This window comes from Sebastes fasciatus, chromosome 3 (assembly GCF_043250625.1).
Source record: "Sebastes fasciatus isolate fSebFas1 chromosome 3, fSebFas1.pri, whole genome shotgun sequence".
NCBI lineage: Eukaryota > Metazoa > Chordata > Actinopteri > Perciformes > Sebastidae > Sebastes > Sebastes fasciatus.
In genome coordinates this window covers 10,694,036-10,710,095 of record NC_133797.1, presented here as the reverse complement: position 1 = coordinate 10,710,095, position 16,060 = coordinate 10,694,036, and the positions used below count along the sequence as shown (strand labels likewise).

The following is a 16,060-nucleotide window of genomic DNA, read 5'->3' as shown; positions in this document are numbered from 1 at the left end:
CCCTGCCTCTGGCCACAAAAGTGTCATGTGTAGGTGAGTCGTTAATAATTTAAAGGTATGAAATGTTATCAGGTTTCTTAAAAGTCTTATTGACAACATTTAAAAAAAAATAATACATCCACAGAGCCTTTATAAAAGAATATTATATATATTATAAGAATAAAAGAATGGCTTCTTGACAAAATTATAATTATTGTGAATTTATCATTTTAAAAATGTTGGCGGGTCCGAAATGAATGTTTTGTTTATCTCTGTGGAAGATATCTGATGTTCAGTTCACACATCTAACAAGGCTTGTGAGCCAACAGTAAAACGGCGCTGGTATCAGGTGGTATCTCTGGGTCGTCAGTTAGTGTGGAAAAAACGGATAAATGGCTGTGAAGTAAATGCAATGTAACGGGGGAGGGAGAATGAGACATCTAGTGTCTGACTATTATCAATAGCACCTTTAAGAAAATCCTGAGAGCATTTTATGCATCTAAAACATCAGACAATAAGTCAAAGAAACTATTAAATAGCCTACATGTTACCAAACTTCCTGTTAACATTTTTTTCTGGGTAAAGTCAACCGATTTAATGTTCATTAAATAAATATTTGTATTGGAATATGTTTTATCCAGAAAAAATACTAACAATAGCTGGTAACATTGCAAAAGGTAATGTGTCTTTTCTAAAAATCCAGGCAGATGGTCACAATTTCAAAACATTTGGTGTCTGCTAGCTTTTACCGGGCATTTGTCTTTTCTTTTTTTTCACCTCATAGAACATAGGCCTATAAAAGGATATACAGATGTGCGTGTCTGAGTGTTTTTCTTTCCTTCCTTACCTGTATTAATCTAAATCAGAATCACAAATACTTTATTGATCCCTGTGAGGTTGCTCTTATATAAACAGAAAGCAGTGTGAGAAAATATAAATAAAGGGGTATAACATGTAAGTTATATAGGCTACATAATGCTACAGTATTGTACTTAATGCTTCAATGTAAACACAATATATGTAAAGAAACATAAGTAAGTAATAAAACTAAGAAAGGAGAATATAAGAAATAAGAAATAGGTACAAATATTTGCATTATGTGCAATATATAACATATTACCAACATTTTCCTCACAATATTAGCACATCAAGGGTGAATACCCCCTAACCCCAACATTAAGATTATAGATGTTATTATTATTATGTCTATGCTGAAATGACATGCAATGTGGAATGGATATTTTTGTGCGACTGCTGTCAGTCGGTAATATAAGTTAAAATATTTGTTGTAACCCGTGATTGCTCTGCACTCCCTGCCCCCTTTTTTTTTCTTTCTCTTCTTTTCTTTTTATTTAGTTATTTATTTTTCCTTTCCTTCTTGGTATCGTCATGTTATGTGTGTGTACATGTATGTAAAATAATAAATAAATAATAAATGTATAATTAAAGGGACTGTTTGTAACTTTTTACAGGTATAAATCTACGGGGTCGGGATCCCATGCGCGCTCGCATATGCGCGCTCGCATATGCGCGCTCGCGTGTGGCCGGAGTCTCTCCTCCTCTGCCTGCTTGTCTTCACTCACACACAGCACGCGCGTTCTCGCTGTCTCGCTCCACCTCTACTAGACGGACATGCGCGCTCACTTCACACTGCAGAAGAGTTAGTTTAGCTCTGAGAATATCTAGTGAATGGTCGTTTGTGCAATGGTCGTTTGTGCAGAAATAAATGCTGCAGCTCCTCCAGACCAACAGAGGTTTTCCGTGTCTCCGCAACGAGTAACGTTATCGTCTCCAACCGGGTGCCGGTGTCTTCCCTGCGGGCGCAGTAGGGAGGCGATAACGTTTCTCTTACTGCTTCAGCCCCGGAACCGACCCGCTTTTCCAAAGCCAACACTAGGATCAGCATTGATTCATGGAGAGACCTTCGTCTGGTCAGCTAACATTACTGCCAAGCAGGTGAAATATAGAGTGATATTGTGGTTTTAGCTGACGTGTGTCGCCTGCGATGCTCGTTCATGTCTATTTAGAGCGAGCAAGTGCGAGCCCGACGCTGACTTTCGTTGACTTAATGGCCACAAGTGTCGCTGTTAACAAGCATTTCTGAAAGTTACAAATAGTCCCTTTAAAAAAAATATTTTTTGAAAAAAAGATTATAAATATGATTATTATTGATAAAGTTGTTGTTGCATTAGCCTGTTGTCAGCGGGCTCCACTGTCAGCAGCAGTGTCACTTACTTATTATGAAAGTTGGGGTCATCCAGGCCTCCAGACATTCTGTACATGGATCCTTATTTAACCAGCCAATGAGCTGGAAGGGCGTGGGCCGACTCCCTCCACACACATCCCGTCCACACCCACACCATGCTCCACACAGCAACCTATATGCGCCATGTTGAGTGTGGCAATGTGTTGCAAAATCAATTCACACACCTCCTATAACTTATGCACAGTACAGGAAGCAGCGTCAAACCTTCCCTGCAGACAAACTCCCCGACTGTGTTTCATATCATTATGTCTCCACTCTTAAAGGCAGTCCAACGTGGGTTGCATAACTTCCATGCGTTGCACAACACATATACGTCGTGCATCGCCTCCAGTGTGTTTTGCCTCACTTGTCATGGCGGAAAAGAGCTCCCATGTTTGACGTTATGTATCCCTGTGACGTAACGACCGGCCAAATATTATTTAAGCAACTTTTATAACCTCACTATAGAGGCTATACTTCACCTCACCGCGGAAAAGTCACCGATAATCATCGACCCACCGGGAGGAGAAAAGGTACTGTAACAGCTGGGTGTTTAGACCTAGGCTTCCTAAAAGGAAAAGTAACTAAATGTTTACATTGTTGCATGGATAAGTTAATTTAGGATTTAGGGTGTTGCTCACAAAGGGACATCTTGCTCTGAATAACATTATAATTGATGAGTTATTCTTCTTCTTGATTAAGTTATATTATAAGTAATGAATTGTTATTGTGATTAAGTTATATTATAAATAATGAATTGTTATTGTGATGAAGTTATATTATAAGTAATGAATTGGTATTTTGGATTGATAACACATTTATATTTTGACAAGGATAATTATATCAGTAATTAATTTATATGTCTGTATGACAGATTAAAGGTAATAATTATAGTTAGAATAATTATAGTTAGACAACTTTAGGAAAATTTAATTAGAGTATATGTATGGCTCAATAAGGAAGGTTAATAATTAATAATTGACTTATGGAGAAGGGGTGGGATTAAATAAGTTTATACTTCTTCTCACTCCTTTTCGAATATTTAAATCAAGGCATTAAGTGTTTGACAATTTATTTTTCTTAAGCTTTTCATTGTATGTAAATACTACTTGTTTATGACTGTCCACTTGTTGGTATGATCTTTCTTTTTCTTTCTTTTTTCTTTTATTTTGTTTGTATTCTACATGTTCGAAATACATTTTGAAATGAAATGAAATGAAACATTTAAAAAATTATTCTAGCCCCAGAGCCTAATCAAAACCCAAACTACTATCTTTAGTCCTGCATGGATTGATAAATATGCAGTAATATTAATCAATGCTCAAACGCAAAAAGTATGTTTATGTATCTCCTAAAAAGCACTGTACATAGATAATTAAGCGATTCATGTATTGTGTGTATACAAACGTACCTGATTTTCACTGGTCTGGCAACCCAACCTACAACATTGTTACATAACAATGTCTTTAACTGTGAAATGTGCTTCACCCAAGGGCATTCACACATGTATCACCTATGTATACCTGCAGCACTGCCATTTATATACTGTTGCCACTCTTCACTCAACTTTCTAGTTCACTTTTAACCATGTTTACCATCTTGTATATGTTTACTATTTTGCTCATTCTGGTGTAATTTAACTGGTATTTTGGTTACTTAGTTATTTATAATTTCTTGTACTTGTATTGTGCACTGCCTGGCAGTTTGACGCAACAATATTTCACTATACGCACTTGTTTGCATACAATGTGACAAATAAAATATCTCACTCTGTTCATAGATATTAAAACTAATACTACTTTAATGTATGTTTTCCTCTTTATTCAGTAAACAAATGGCTCTCAGAGGTGCTGTCACCCGTCTGCTCTCCAACAGTCAAAAATGTGCTGCTGTCACTGCGTCCAGAGCCCAGGGCACAGCTGCTACAGCAGTCAAAGGTACATTTCAAATTATTCAGTAATTATTGAAATATATAGACAAAAATGGGAAGGTAACATTTGGAGTGGCAGTCTTTAAGGAAATATCTCCCTTGATGTTCGTTTTTGTCCAAAAAGGACCAAAAAACCTCAGTGAAAACAAATATAAGTTGTTTGAATTTGTGTAAGTTGATGTGTAATCCACAAGACTCAACACTATTATGTTTCTTCTTTTTAGATGTTGAAGAAACCAAAAAGCCGGCGAAGGCACGTAAGTGAAGTTTTAATGCCTGGTTCGTCCAGATTCCTTCACATGTTCTGGTGTCACATGTCGCAGTGACATAACCACTGCGTGTGTCTTTGTACATGTTTTGACCCTCAGCCAAGGTGGCGTTCAACTGGCGGGACGCCCTGAATCTGGAGGGTCAGCTGACAGAGGAGGAGATCATGATCCGGGACTCCTTCCGCGATTACTGCCAGGAAAAGCTCATGCCCCGCATCCTCATGGCCAACAGACATGAACGTAAGCGAAGCACACGTCCATGACTGTAGCATAATGAGGAATTATGTCTGTGTGAGACTATATGAACTAACTTATGTCAAACTCAAAGACATTTTTCTTGTCTATGCATAGTCCGGTTTTGTTTTTTTTACTCACTTCTCGAGTTGCAAGCTGTTATTTTCTGATAAATATTTGATTGCCAGTTTCTATTTTCCCAACATGCACTGTGCCACAGATTTCCACCGTGAGATTGTCTCTGAGATGGGAGAGCTGGGCGTCTTAGGCCCAACTATTAAAGGTAAACAGAAACAAAACCACATTGTCATTATTTTGTCCTACAGAATATAAATGTAATTGGAGCCTTTGTTTAAAGGAACAGTGTGTAGCATTTAGGGGGATCTGTTGGCAAGTTTCAGTTGGTTGCAATCTGCAACCTTACTGCGAGATGGCACCAGATCCTACACACTGCTCCTCTAAAGAACAGTATCTTGGTTCTGCATTATTTCTTTATGTGCCTTTACGTGTGTTTTCTATGTTCGGATGAGGATTACACTGTGTTTTATTTACCTTGCAGGGTACGGCTGTGCGGGCACTAGTTATGTGGCGTACGGCTTGATTGCCAGAGAGGTTGAGAGAGTGGACAGCGGGTATCGGTCAGTCATGAGCGTCCAGTCTTCACTGGTCATGCACCCTATCAATGCTTACGGCACAGACGCCCAGAAGGAGAAGTACCTGCCCCGGCTTGGTGAGAGTGACATTCTCTGCCTTTTCTACGTGACATTTTAAAAATGGCAAAGGACGGTCTCAAGATTGTCCCTCGCCCTTTCATTTGTCTCACAGCTCGTGGAGAAATCCTGGGCTGCTTTGGCTTGACGGAGCCCAACCACGGCAGCGATCCCAGCGGTATGGAGACCAAGGCCAAATACAACCCATCCAGTGGTACCTTCACCGTCAGTGGAGCCAAGACCTGGTAGGCAGACAGACGCATACAAGAAGCACTAGCTTTCCGGATGAGGAGTGTTTCCCAAAGCTCTCTATTGACTCAGAATGGGACAAACATTATACTGAGGCCAGTACTGGACAATGATTTGTGCTTTAGATCAGTGGTTCCCAACCTATTTTCCTTAAAGCCCCCCCCCCCCCCCCGCCCCCCCCCCCCCACACACACACACTTGTGTCTAAGCTGACGTCATCACCCAAATCCTCTATTTGAATAAGATGATTCAGTGTATTAAATGAGATAGTCTTTTTTATTAAATCAATTTTCTGATTTCTTTAATGACTAGAACTCGTTAGTTTTGTCAACATAAATAAAGTGATGACGTCTTGAGGGATACACCAAGCGAATGCAGATACACTATATGAACTTTTTTTTTCTAACAACTTCATTAATTTACTATATATGTGTTAGAGCCTAAATAGATTTTTTGTTATTGTGGTTAAATAAACTGTTAGATTGCTGCTAGAACGCCCCGTTATTATAGGTGTCAAGCAGGAGAGCAAATAGGTCTTTGACCGCAGTGAAAATGTTGTTTTTGAAAAGCTAAACGCCAACAAATATGGATTGAAACTGAATATTTTGTTAGATTTTGCCACCAAGTGGCAAAGAAATACATCTTCTTAAATAGGTTTATATACAATCTTTTGTATGAATTATCCAGTAAGTGTGTTATTATGATTTTAGTTATACATGAGCAAAACATTTTTTGACAACATCTGAGCAGACAAATCCTGGCACATCCCCTGGGATCTTTGGCGCCCCCCTAAGGGGGGTCCGGACCTCAGGTTTGGAACCACTGCTTTGGTCTCATTGATGTGAGAAACTGATATACTGAGCAAAACTCATAGAATAGAAAAAATTAATTATATGGTGTCAAAAAAGAACAATTTATTGTACTACTTCCCATTTAAAAGACACATTTTACTTTGCTGCTGCTACAAAGAACAGGGAAAATTCATTCTGTCTAAGTGTCGCCTTTAGTTTTGGACTATAAGGTAGTTAAAATGTTCCCTCCTCTGTTTACTGCCTACTACTGGGGACTTAGATTAATGTGCCTGACACATGGAGGTCTGGTGTTTGGAGATGAAATGAAACTGAAGTGTCATGCCCTTTGTATATATACTTAAATGTGTAATCATGCTGTTCTTGTTCCTCACTCTCCTTCCTCTGCTAGGATCACAAATTCCCCCGAGGCAGACATCGCAGTGGTGTGGGCCAAGTGTGAAGATGGCAAGGTGCGGGGTTTCATCTTGGAGCGTGGAATGAAGGGTTTCGCCACCCCCAAGATTGAGGGCAAGTTCTCGCTGAGGGCATCCGCCACTGGCATGATCCTGATGGATGACGTGGAAGTTCCCCAGGAGAACCTACTGCCCAACGTCTCTGGTCTGGCTGTAAGTGGCTGCTCTCTTAAGGCCCAGACACACCAACCCGACATCAAAGAACTAGCGGCGACGAAGGCCACCAGTTGCGTCGCCTCACGTCGCCTTAAAAAGTTGCACTCAAACACACCACAAAGACTACAACTGACAGCCAACTACCACGGTGACGGTAGTCCGTATTTGTCATTCAAAAAGAGAAACCGGAACACCGAGGACGACGGATAAACAAGCCGTTTCTATGATAAGTACATGAAATATAGCAGCGTTTACCGACCATTTTCACACCAGTCTCACTCACCACTTAGCTTCTTTCCAGATGACCATGTCGCTGTGAAAATATCCGTGTATTGGAACAATCAGATGAGATGAAGATGAAGATGAAAAATGAGAAGAGCCTTCTGTGTTTTTCCACTTGACTTTATTCGTTGGCTTGCTTTCCTCACGTCAGTTTCTCTTCTCGTGCACTGATTTGTTAAAGCTGAACAGCCAATCAGAATGATTTCTCTCCCAGACGAGTTCCGCCGTGGATTCAAAATGCTGAATCGGCCGTAAAAACTCAGACACAGGCAGATTAGAGCCGAAGGTGCGGGACACACCGCAAAAAGAGAGAGCTCAAGTTCAACGCCAACAAAACCAAATACATTTTACATAAATATTAACAACATTAATGTTACTATGTGCTAATATCTAACTTTTCTTTTATTGTTAACATTTTCTACCAGGGTCCCTTTGGCTGTCTGAACAATGCCCGGTATGGCATTGCATGGGGAGCTCTGGGAGCTGCTGAATTCTGCTTCCACGCTGCCCGACAGTACACTCTGGACAGGTACATGATGTTCTGTCTACTGTGTGTGTGTTCACTAACGTTAAGGTCAGAGGTCCTTATAGATGTAACACAATCCAGCTCCAGTGAAAAAAGTGTCAAGATTAGCATTGCCATACTGTATATATCCAGATTGTCTCCTCGTGTTATGCCGGCCTCAGCTTTTTTTAGAGAAGGATTGACTTTCATGTCTTTCTACCCTCCAATCAGAATCCAGTTCGGGGTGCCACTGGCCAGGAATCAGCTGATGCAGAAGAAAATGGCTGACATGCTGACAGAGATCACCCTTGGGCTGCAGTCATGTCTGACCCTGGGAAGACTTATTGATGACAAGAAGTAAGGCTTCTCTGTCGGTCTTTGAATTTCTTCTGTTTGTTTTGGACTCTGTTTGCTGCTGGTTCTCTCTTCTTCCTTTTAATGTGCATGTCCTTATCCTAACAGAGCAGCACCAGATATGATCTCCATGCTAAAGAGGAATAGCTGTGGCAAAGCTTTGGATATTGCCAGACAAGCCAGAGACATGCTGGGAGGAAATGGCATCTCAGATGAGTACCACATAATCCGTCACGTCATGAACCTGGAGGCCGTCAACACATACGAGGGTAGGCACACACCAGTGGATACATCTAGTCTACATTCTTAACATTTTCTAAAGCACAAACAGAAGACAGTATTGTAGTCAAAAAAAGGATTTCAAACTGTATCTGCAATTATGTAAATCCTCCACCAGAGGGGAGCAGTGCATAGATTATCACAGGTTGATTAAGAGATACACTTATGGTATGTCCTCTTTTGATAAACATCGTACAAAGCACATGGTTAAAATTAATATAAATAGACTATCCTGTATTAATTTAGCCAAATTACTGTTAAACTCAATGTGTATTCTCATATTTAAAGAGGACCGAGTAAGGTTTGGAAAATACCACATCAATTCCAGAGGAATAGTGATTTTTACTGACAACTCAACTATCTTTTTGTGTGAAGACAACTTGTTTAAAATGTTTTTTTCTCATTGTTGTTTATAGGAACTCATGACATTCATGCCCTGATCCTGGGCAGAGCCATCACTGGACTGCAGTCTTTCACTGTTGAAAAGTAAAGCTGGAAATGGACTTGATGTGGATTAGTGCTGTACTACATGTTTCTCATTGGGCAAACTCATATGTGTAGAAACTAGGGCTGTCAAAGTTAACACAATAACGCATTAAAGCAAATTTGTTTTAATGCCACCAATTTCTTTAATGCATCTACGCAACTTGTGATTTTTAGGTTGTAGTGGGCTCAGTTTTAAATATTTGTCCACTCCCATGTTGATAAGAGTATTAAATACTTGAAAAATCTCCCTTTAAGGTACATTTTGAACAGATACAAAATTTGCATTTAATTTGTGATTAATCGTGATTAACTGTGGACAATCATGCGATTAATTGCGATTAAATATTTGAATCGATTGATAGCCCTAATAGAAACATGGAAGTGCACTTAATCTGCCTCCCATTATGAGCATTGCCTGGTGGGATGAATCACAAATACCTCATTACATTTATTACGTTTTCAAAGTAGTCATAGGAGACATTTATTACTGCCACAGTTTGGTGAATATGTAAGGTCAAACTAACTAAGCATTGGGTCCAATTGTGATGACATTTGTACACTTGAGACGCCTGAAATATACTTCAGGCACTGAGTAGGCATGGTGCATGTAAATGTTGTGGCATTATGAGTTGGCTTATTTTGTGATAACTGGATACTATGTAAATAAATGGCTCTGAATGAGTGGAAAGATATGACTGAATGTAGCGGAGATTCAGTATGTATAGATCCCTTATTACAGACCTGTGCCAAATTTAAACTAACTCTTGTTGTCATTTTACATTATCATATGTAAGTTACTGTAGGTCTTTAGAACTGTGATACCTGAGCTGACGCATTTAAGTTTTTGGTGTAAAATGTTAACACCTGAGAGACAAATAATGTGGTTTATTTTGTTCTTGTTGGTTTTATTTATTGAATCAACAGATACTGAAATTGTACATATATAAAACATGGATTCAGCTTTTGTTTTTGTATTCTTTGATTGCAATCATAACCTGAACTACTGTCCTAACAACAAAGACAGTCTGCTGTGTATTCTTGGAAAAAGAGGAAGAAGAAAGAGGAAACCAAAAGGAGTAATCTTGTTCATTCCAGCATTTGGACAAAGTCAACTATTCTGAATACTAAACATAATAAACAAAGAACACATTAACTACTTCAGAACTAGCTCAAAAATAATACGGACATCAGAACAACAACTAGTGTATCAGGGTTCTGGTGTCTGGCTAATGGCCAGGCCTCCTCTGAGACTCGCCAGTGCCCCGTTGGCCTCTATGAGCTCACTGTTGAGCTTAGCGCAGCTCTCCAGCACCTCTGACAACTCCTGCAGCTTCACCTGCATCTCAGTACTGTTCTCTTCGTAGACCGTGTACATGTGCTCCTTCATCTGCTGACACATCTCTGTCACCTAGGGAGTTAAATGTGAGGTAAAAAAATCAGTCCATTGACCAGATTAGAACATTAGTGGACGGGGACGGTGAAAGACGCACAGTGAACAACCAACGCGTTCTCATCCCAACTTGTTATATACTGACGTTTGTCAGACCCTTCTGCGTCACTCTTTCGGCCGCAGTAAACACGTGCCTAATGTTGTGAAGTAAACAAAAACACTTGCTTAGGTTCAGGCAATAAAAACGCTATAATTAGGTTTACGAAAAAACAACATGGATGGGCTTAAAACTACTACGTTTGTACAGTGAAAATAACACTGAACGTTGTGAACACGGGATATGAACGAACCGCTGATTGTAAAGTGACGCACGGGACACTAACAGCGGTCTCCTGGATGAATGCCTTGTGTTTGTTGGACCCATCCACCACCCCTCTCACCCACCCGTGTGTCTCTTTTTACTCTTAAAACTACGTCATCACAGTTCCGGGACACTTTCCCTGAGCTTTTTATATTGACACGGATCAGGTTACATGGTAGTTAATAGAAAGCCTGGTGCCTCTCATACCGACGCTAAAGGGTGCCTTAAGCATAGGTATGTAACGCAGACGGCCATGACAAAGCATCGGTATTTGACGCCCTGGGAATGAGAACTGGCTAGAACAACAGAGTATAGGTGTTACTCCACAATTAGCATTTTATTTTCAAACATTAAAGTCATAAAAGTAGTACTTGGTAAGTATAGCGGTGGACAAAATCACTATACAGAGCAGGACCAGAAGCATGACAAGTTTTGTACCTTCTCCACTAACTTCTTCTGGAAGCTGTCCAACACTTTCTGGTCACTAGTGCGGCTGTCATTTATCTTTTCCACCAGTTCCTGAACTCTCCTGCTGATGTCATCTATACTTGAGCTACAACAGATATTGACATACATGCAGTTTGAGTGTGGCTTTAACCCAAAAGGTTTTTATTCATTGAGGAACAATAGAGTACTGTCCATCATGGGGTAAGTGAACAGAACTGCTCAGGAAAGAAGTACCCCCGTACATGAATTATCACTTGAGTGAATGGATTGGACTGTATAGGTAATGCGGTACCTGGTATGCTGCTCTTGACCCTCGGTCATGCTCATGCTTGAGGACTTCCCTCTTGATGAGTCTGAGTCTTCTGTCTGTATTGTCAAGGACAATGAAAAAACAACAACTCTTCTATCATCACCAAGTTGCTGACCATAAAGTTTACTGTACAAGTATGATTTCACAAATCCCCAAAACAGTCCCCATTAAATTGTTTTTAAATCTTGTGAGAATAGAATGTTAACTTTGGGGAAACTATTTCTCCATTTTATTTATCATGACATCCATTTATGGTTGAAACAAAACATACAAACATATGCTGCCACAACTTGTTCTCAGAAGATATCAACTTCTTCACACAATCTTGTTTCTCTTTTTTTTTAGTATTGTGTTGTGCTTCCACAAGTTCATATCTTGCTGGACTTGCATTTTTCAAAAATACCATATTTTTGGGTGGCACTCCTAAGTGTGATATGATAAACTACCATCTGTGTGCTATGATAACCTACCATCTGTGTGATATGATAACCTACCATCTGTGTGCTATGATAACCTACCATCTGTGTGCTATGATAACCTACCATCTGTGTGATATGATAACCTACCATCTATGTGCTATGATAACCTACCATCTGTGTGATATGATAACCTACCAGCTGTGTGATATGATAACCTACCATCTGTGTGCTATGATAACCTACCATCTGTGTGATATAACCTACCAGCTGTGTGCTATGATAACCGACCATCTGTGTGATATGATAACCTACCATCTGTATGCTATGATAACCTACCATCTGTGTGATATGATAACCTACCATCTGTGTGATATGATAACCTACCATCTGTGTGATATAACCTACCAGCTGTGTGATATGATAACCTACCATCTGTGTGATATGATAACCTACCATCTGTGTGATATGATAACCTACCAGCTGTGTGATATGATAACCTACCATCTGTGTGATATGATAACCTACCATCTGTGTGATATGATAACCTACCATCTGTGTGACATGATAACCTACCATCTGTGTGACATGATAACCTACCATCTGTGTGCTATGATAACCTACCATCTGTGTGATATGATAACCTACCAGCTGTGTGATATGATAACCTACCATCTGTGTGACATGATAACCTACCATCTGTGTGACATGATAACCTACCATCTGTGTGACATGATAACCTACCATCTGTGTGATATGATAACCTACCATCTGTGTGATATGATAACCTACCATCTGTGTGATATGATAACCTACCATCTGTGTGACATGATAACCTACCATCTGTGTGACATGATAACCTACCATCTGTGTGACATGATAACCGACCATCTGTGTGATATGATAACCGACCATCTGTGTGATATGATAACCGACCATCTGTGTGATATGATAACCTACCATCTGTGTGACATGATAACCGACCATCTGTGTGATATGATAACCGACCATCTGTGTGATATGATAACCTACCATCTGTGTGATATGATAACCTACCATCTGTGTGATATGATAACCTACCATCTGTGTGATATGATAACCTACCATCTGTGTGACATGATAACCTACCATCTGTGACTCTTCCTGACCTCTCTTGGGAGTTGACTGTGAAGTGGATGGAAGGTCCTCCAAGAAAAAATCCATGTTGGTGGTTTTGACTCTGCAGGGCTCAATCTGAAATGAATAAAACAAAGACACACCTGTTAAAAATACACAAATCAAGTTAGTGAAAAAATAGATAAATACAGTTACCTGTTTGTGAGTATAATAATGTTAGTAAAAACCAAAAGGAGCACCAGCTAATGTCAGCTAACAGACAGCTTTAGCTTTAGCTTTAGCTGACTCATCTTTGTTGTCAAATATAACATTAACATCTACCTCTAGCTTCACACTGACAAACCACAGAGTGAATATAGTTATGTAGCTAGTTATAGTATGATGCAGCTTATAAAGTTACCTCCAGAAACACAGTTATTAGACAGGTGTTATTTACTGTTTACTAAGTGTAACATAACACTTAGCTTAGCTTAGCTGGCTGGCTGCTCTCACTACTGTTAGCTGATGCTAATCCTGTTTCCTCTTTATGCTTCTGTTGTTAAACAAGCAGACATAACTGATCATAGACTGTATATAATACCTCTATATAGCTACAGTACCGTCATATGGTTAAAATGAGGAGATGTTCTCACCTGGTTAGCAGCAGTGGAAGAAGTAGCTAAAGTAACCCGGACAGAGTACAAATATAATATCAATATCATGTGCAATACTACTTTTTACATTCTCATGTGCAATATCACTGTTCATTGTGTGCAATATTAATGTCCAACATGTGCAATATTACTTATTTTTTTCTGTTTGTTAGCTTACTTTACCTTTTTTTATTTTACTAATCTTATCTTATTTACTCATTTTACTAAATATCTTACTTAATTGTTATTCTATTAGGCACTGCTGCTAGAAATAGTACTTTTTTTAATTTTATACACTTTTATACACTTGAACTTGTTGTAATTTTGTTGTATCTTTGAGCAATCTCTGGCACAAGAATATCCCTTGTGATTAATAAAGGTCTATCTTATCTTATCTTATCTTATCTTATTAACTGTAGGTGCAAAGTAGCAGAACATGGAAATACTCCAGTAAAGTAAAAGTACAAGCAACGTTACCTCTAAATAATCAGCTCTCAGGTTACTTTACACCAATGTTTCCAATAATTCATCCAATGTAGGACACAGTAAATTTAGAATATGGACAAAAACTACTTTATCTTTTTTGTTTTTCTTTTTGTTTTGTTTTACAGAGACCAAAGAGATTATGTGAAATTACATTGCAGTAGTGAGTAGGAGACAAATCTGATCTGGAAGTGGGCATGATTTAATTTCAATCATTCCACTGAGGAAGTCTGAAGGATTTTATTTATTTATTTATTTTTAAATGTGTTTATTGGTTTTCAGTTTTACAGATAAATTCAATGCAAACGACATTTTGTGTTTTACAAAACAACAAAAGAGCACAAAAGATAAAATAACTGGCAAAAGGATGATTAAAAACAAACAAACCACACAATGAGAACCAAATATAGAGAATACAATAATAAAATAAAATTTTAAAAAAAGGGGGGCGTTCAAGTTGCTTACGAATTCAACATGAAATTTCATTGATATGGTGTATCCACAAATAATGACAATGACTGTAGGTCTGCAAATTACACATGAGGAGATTTAAAGTTTAGATTCAGCACAGTTCAGGAAGGGACGCCACATTTTCTCAAATTTGTTGGCACAGCCACAAGTCATATACCTGACTTTCTCTAGTTTTAAGTGCTGTATGACATCTCTCAACCATAAAATGCAACTGGGAGGTCTATTTATTTCTGATGACGTCAAAACTATTTAGAATTTCTTAGCAAAGATTTAGTTTTCCCCTTTACTTTGTGTGTGTGTGTGTGTGTGTGTGTGTGTGTGTGCGTGTACATGTGGGTGTGTGTGTGTGAGTATAATGTGTGTGAGCATTATGGGGGAGAAAGACCTCTCTGTGGATTAAGTAATCTGTGTGGGCTGGGATGGGGATGGTGATGGGATGAGGGGGATTGATTGATGGTTGCTGTGATTGAAAGTGTAATCCCCTCCCATCCTCTCTCTCCGCCTCTCTGCGTCACCGCCCACAGTCTGGATTATTTCACCAGAGAGGACACAGCAGAGAGGCACAGAGACTGTCTGACAAGTCCTGATGACTGGTCGAGATGAACTGATAACATGATACTAATAATAACTGCTTTGTAGAAACATGTTGGTGAAACGGCACTGCAAAGATCCAAATGTGTTTAATCTGGAAGCTGCAACAACTTGGTCTTGAAAGGTGGGTGATGTTGATTATGTGACTTATATTAAATTTAAATTATAAAATATTTATAATATCGCAATTTCATTTTCAAGTTTGACTCTGCCTCTCACTTGCATTTTAGGGAGTGACACCTCAGCAAGTGGATCAATCAAATTGGGTTAAAAAACAAGTTTTCACTTTGAATATAATGAAATAACTCCTACTCATTGGAGGAAGTGGAAGCTCCTACTCTGGGAACATGGACAACTTTAACTTCACAGACGAAGGCAGATTTTCATTCCAGTCCTTGGTTCAAAATGTGGATCCTCTGTACAAGGAGTACAAGCCTCCTTCCAGGGACCTCATCCAGGTACCTAAATCTATCCTCTACCTTGCGGTGGCCGTTCTGGTTGTGATCGCTGTGGCATACGCTATTGTGGGTCACCTCATCAAAGACCTCATGCTGGATATAACAGGTACTCAGGTGGCTGTCTCATGTTAATTGAGCAATAGTTATATCACATAGCCTCCCTTGATCTTCATATAAGTTTGTCTTCTTGTGCTGTCTATCCTCATACATCGATTCAAGTCTGATACTGCATGACAACAGTGTACAAATTTAGGCTGTCAATCCATTGAAATATATTTTTTATCCGTTCAAAATGTACCTTAAAGGAATATTTGTCAAGTATTTAATACTCTTATCAACATGGGAGTTCTTATATGCTTGCTTTATGCAAATGTATGTATATATTCATTATTGTAAATCAATTAACACAAAACAATGACAAATATTGTCCAGAAACCCTCACA

The 16,060-nt window shown here is 39.0% G+C and overlaps 2 protein-coding genes across 2 annotated transcripts; one reads left to right on the top strand and one right to left on the bottom strand.

The window, feature by feature from the left end:
- Positions 1-2,298: 2,298 nt before the first annotated feature.
- On the top strand, positions 2,299-9,906 carry LOC141763972 (glutaryl-CoA dehydrogenase, mitochondrial-like). The gene is made up of 12 exons (XM_074628840.1): positions 2,299-2,757; positions 4,052-4,161; positions 4,379-4,411; positions 4,523-4,663; positions 4,878-4,940; positions 5,217-5,387; positions 5,483-5,612; positions 6,817-7,033; positions 7,744-7,847; positions 8,055-8,180; positions 8,286-8,446; positions 8,873-9,906. The coding sequence occupies exons 2-12, from the start codon at positions 4,059-4,061 to the stop codon at positions 8,944-8,946; spliced, it is 1,323 nt and encodes a 440-aa protein (XP_074484941.1). The 5' UTR covers positions 2,299-2,757; positions 4,052-4,058; the 3' UTR covers positions 8,947-9,906.
- Positions 9,907-9,954: 48 nt separating this feature from the next.
- syce2 (synaptonemal complex central element protein 2) lies at positions 9,955-13,640 on the bottom strand. The gene is made up of 5 exons (XM_074628841.1): positions 13,615-13,640; positions 12,995-13,099; positions 11,433-11,506; positions 11,132-11,246; positions 9,955-10,350 (listed from the first exon to the last, which is right to left on the bottom strand). Exons 2-5 carry the CDS (start codon positions 13,067-13,069, stop codon positions 10,150-10,152), a joined length of 465 nt encoding a protein of 154 aa, XP_074484942.1. The 5' UTR covers positions 13,070-13,099; positions 13,615-13,640; the 3' UTR covers positions 9,955-10,149.
- Positions 13,641-16,060: the final 2,420 nt, after the last annotated feature.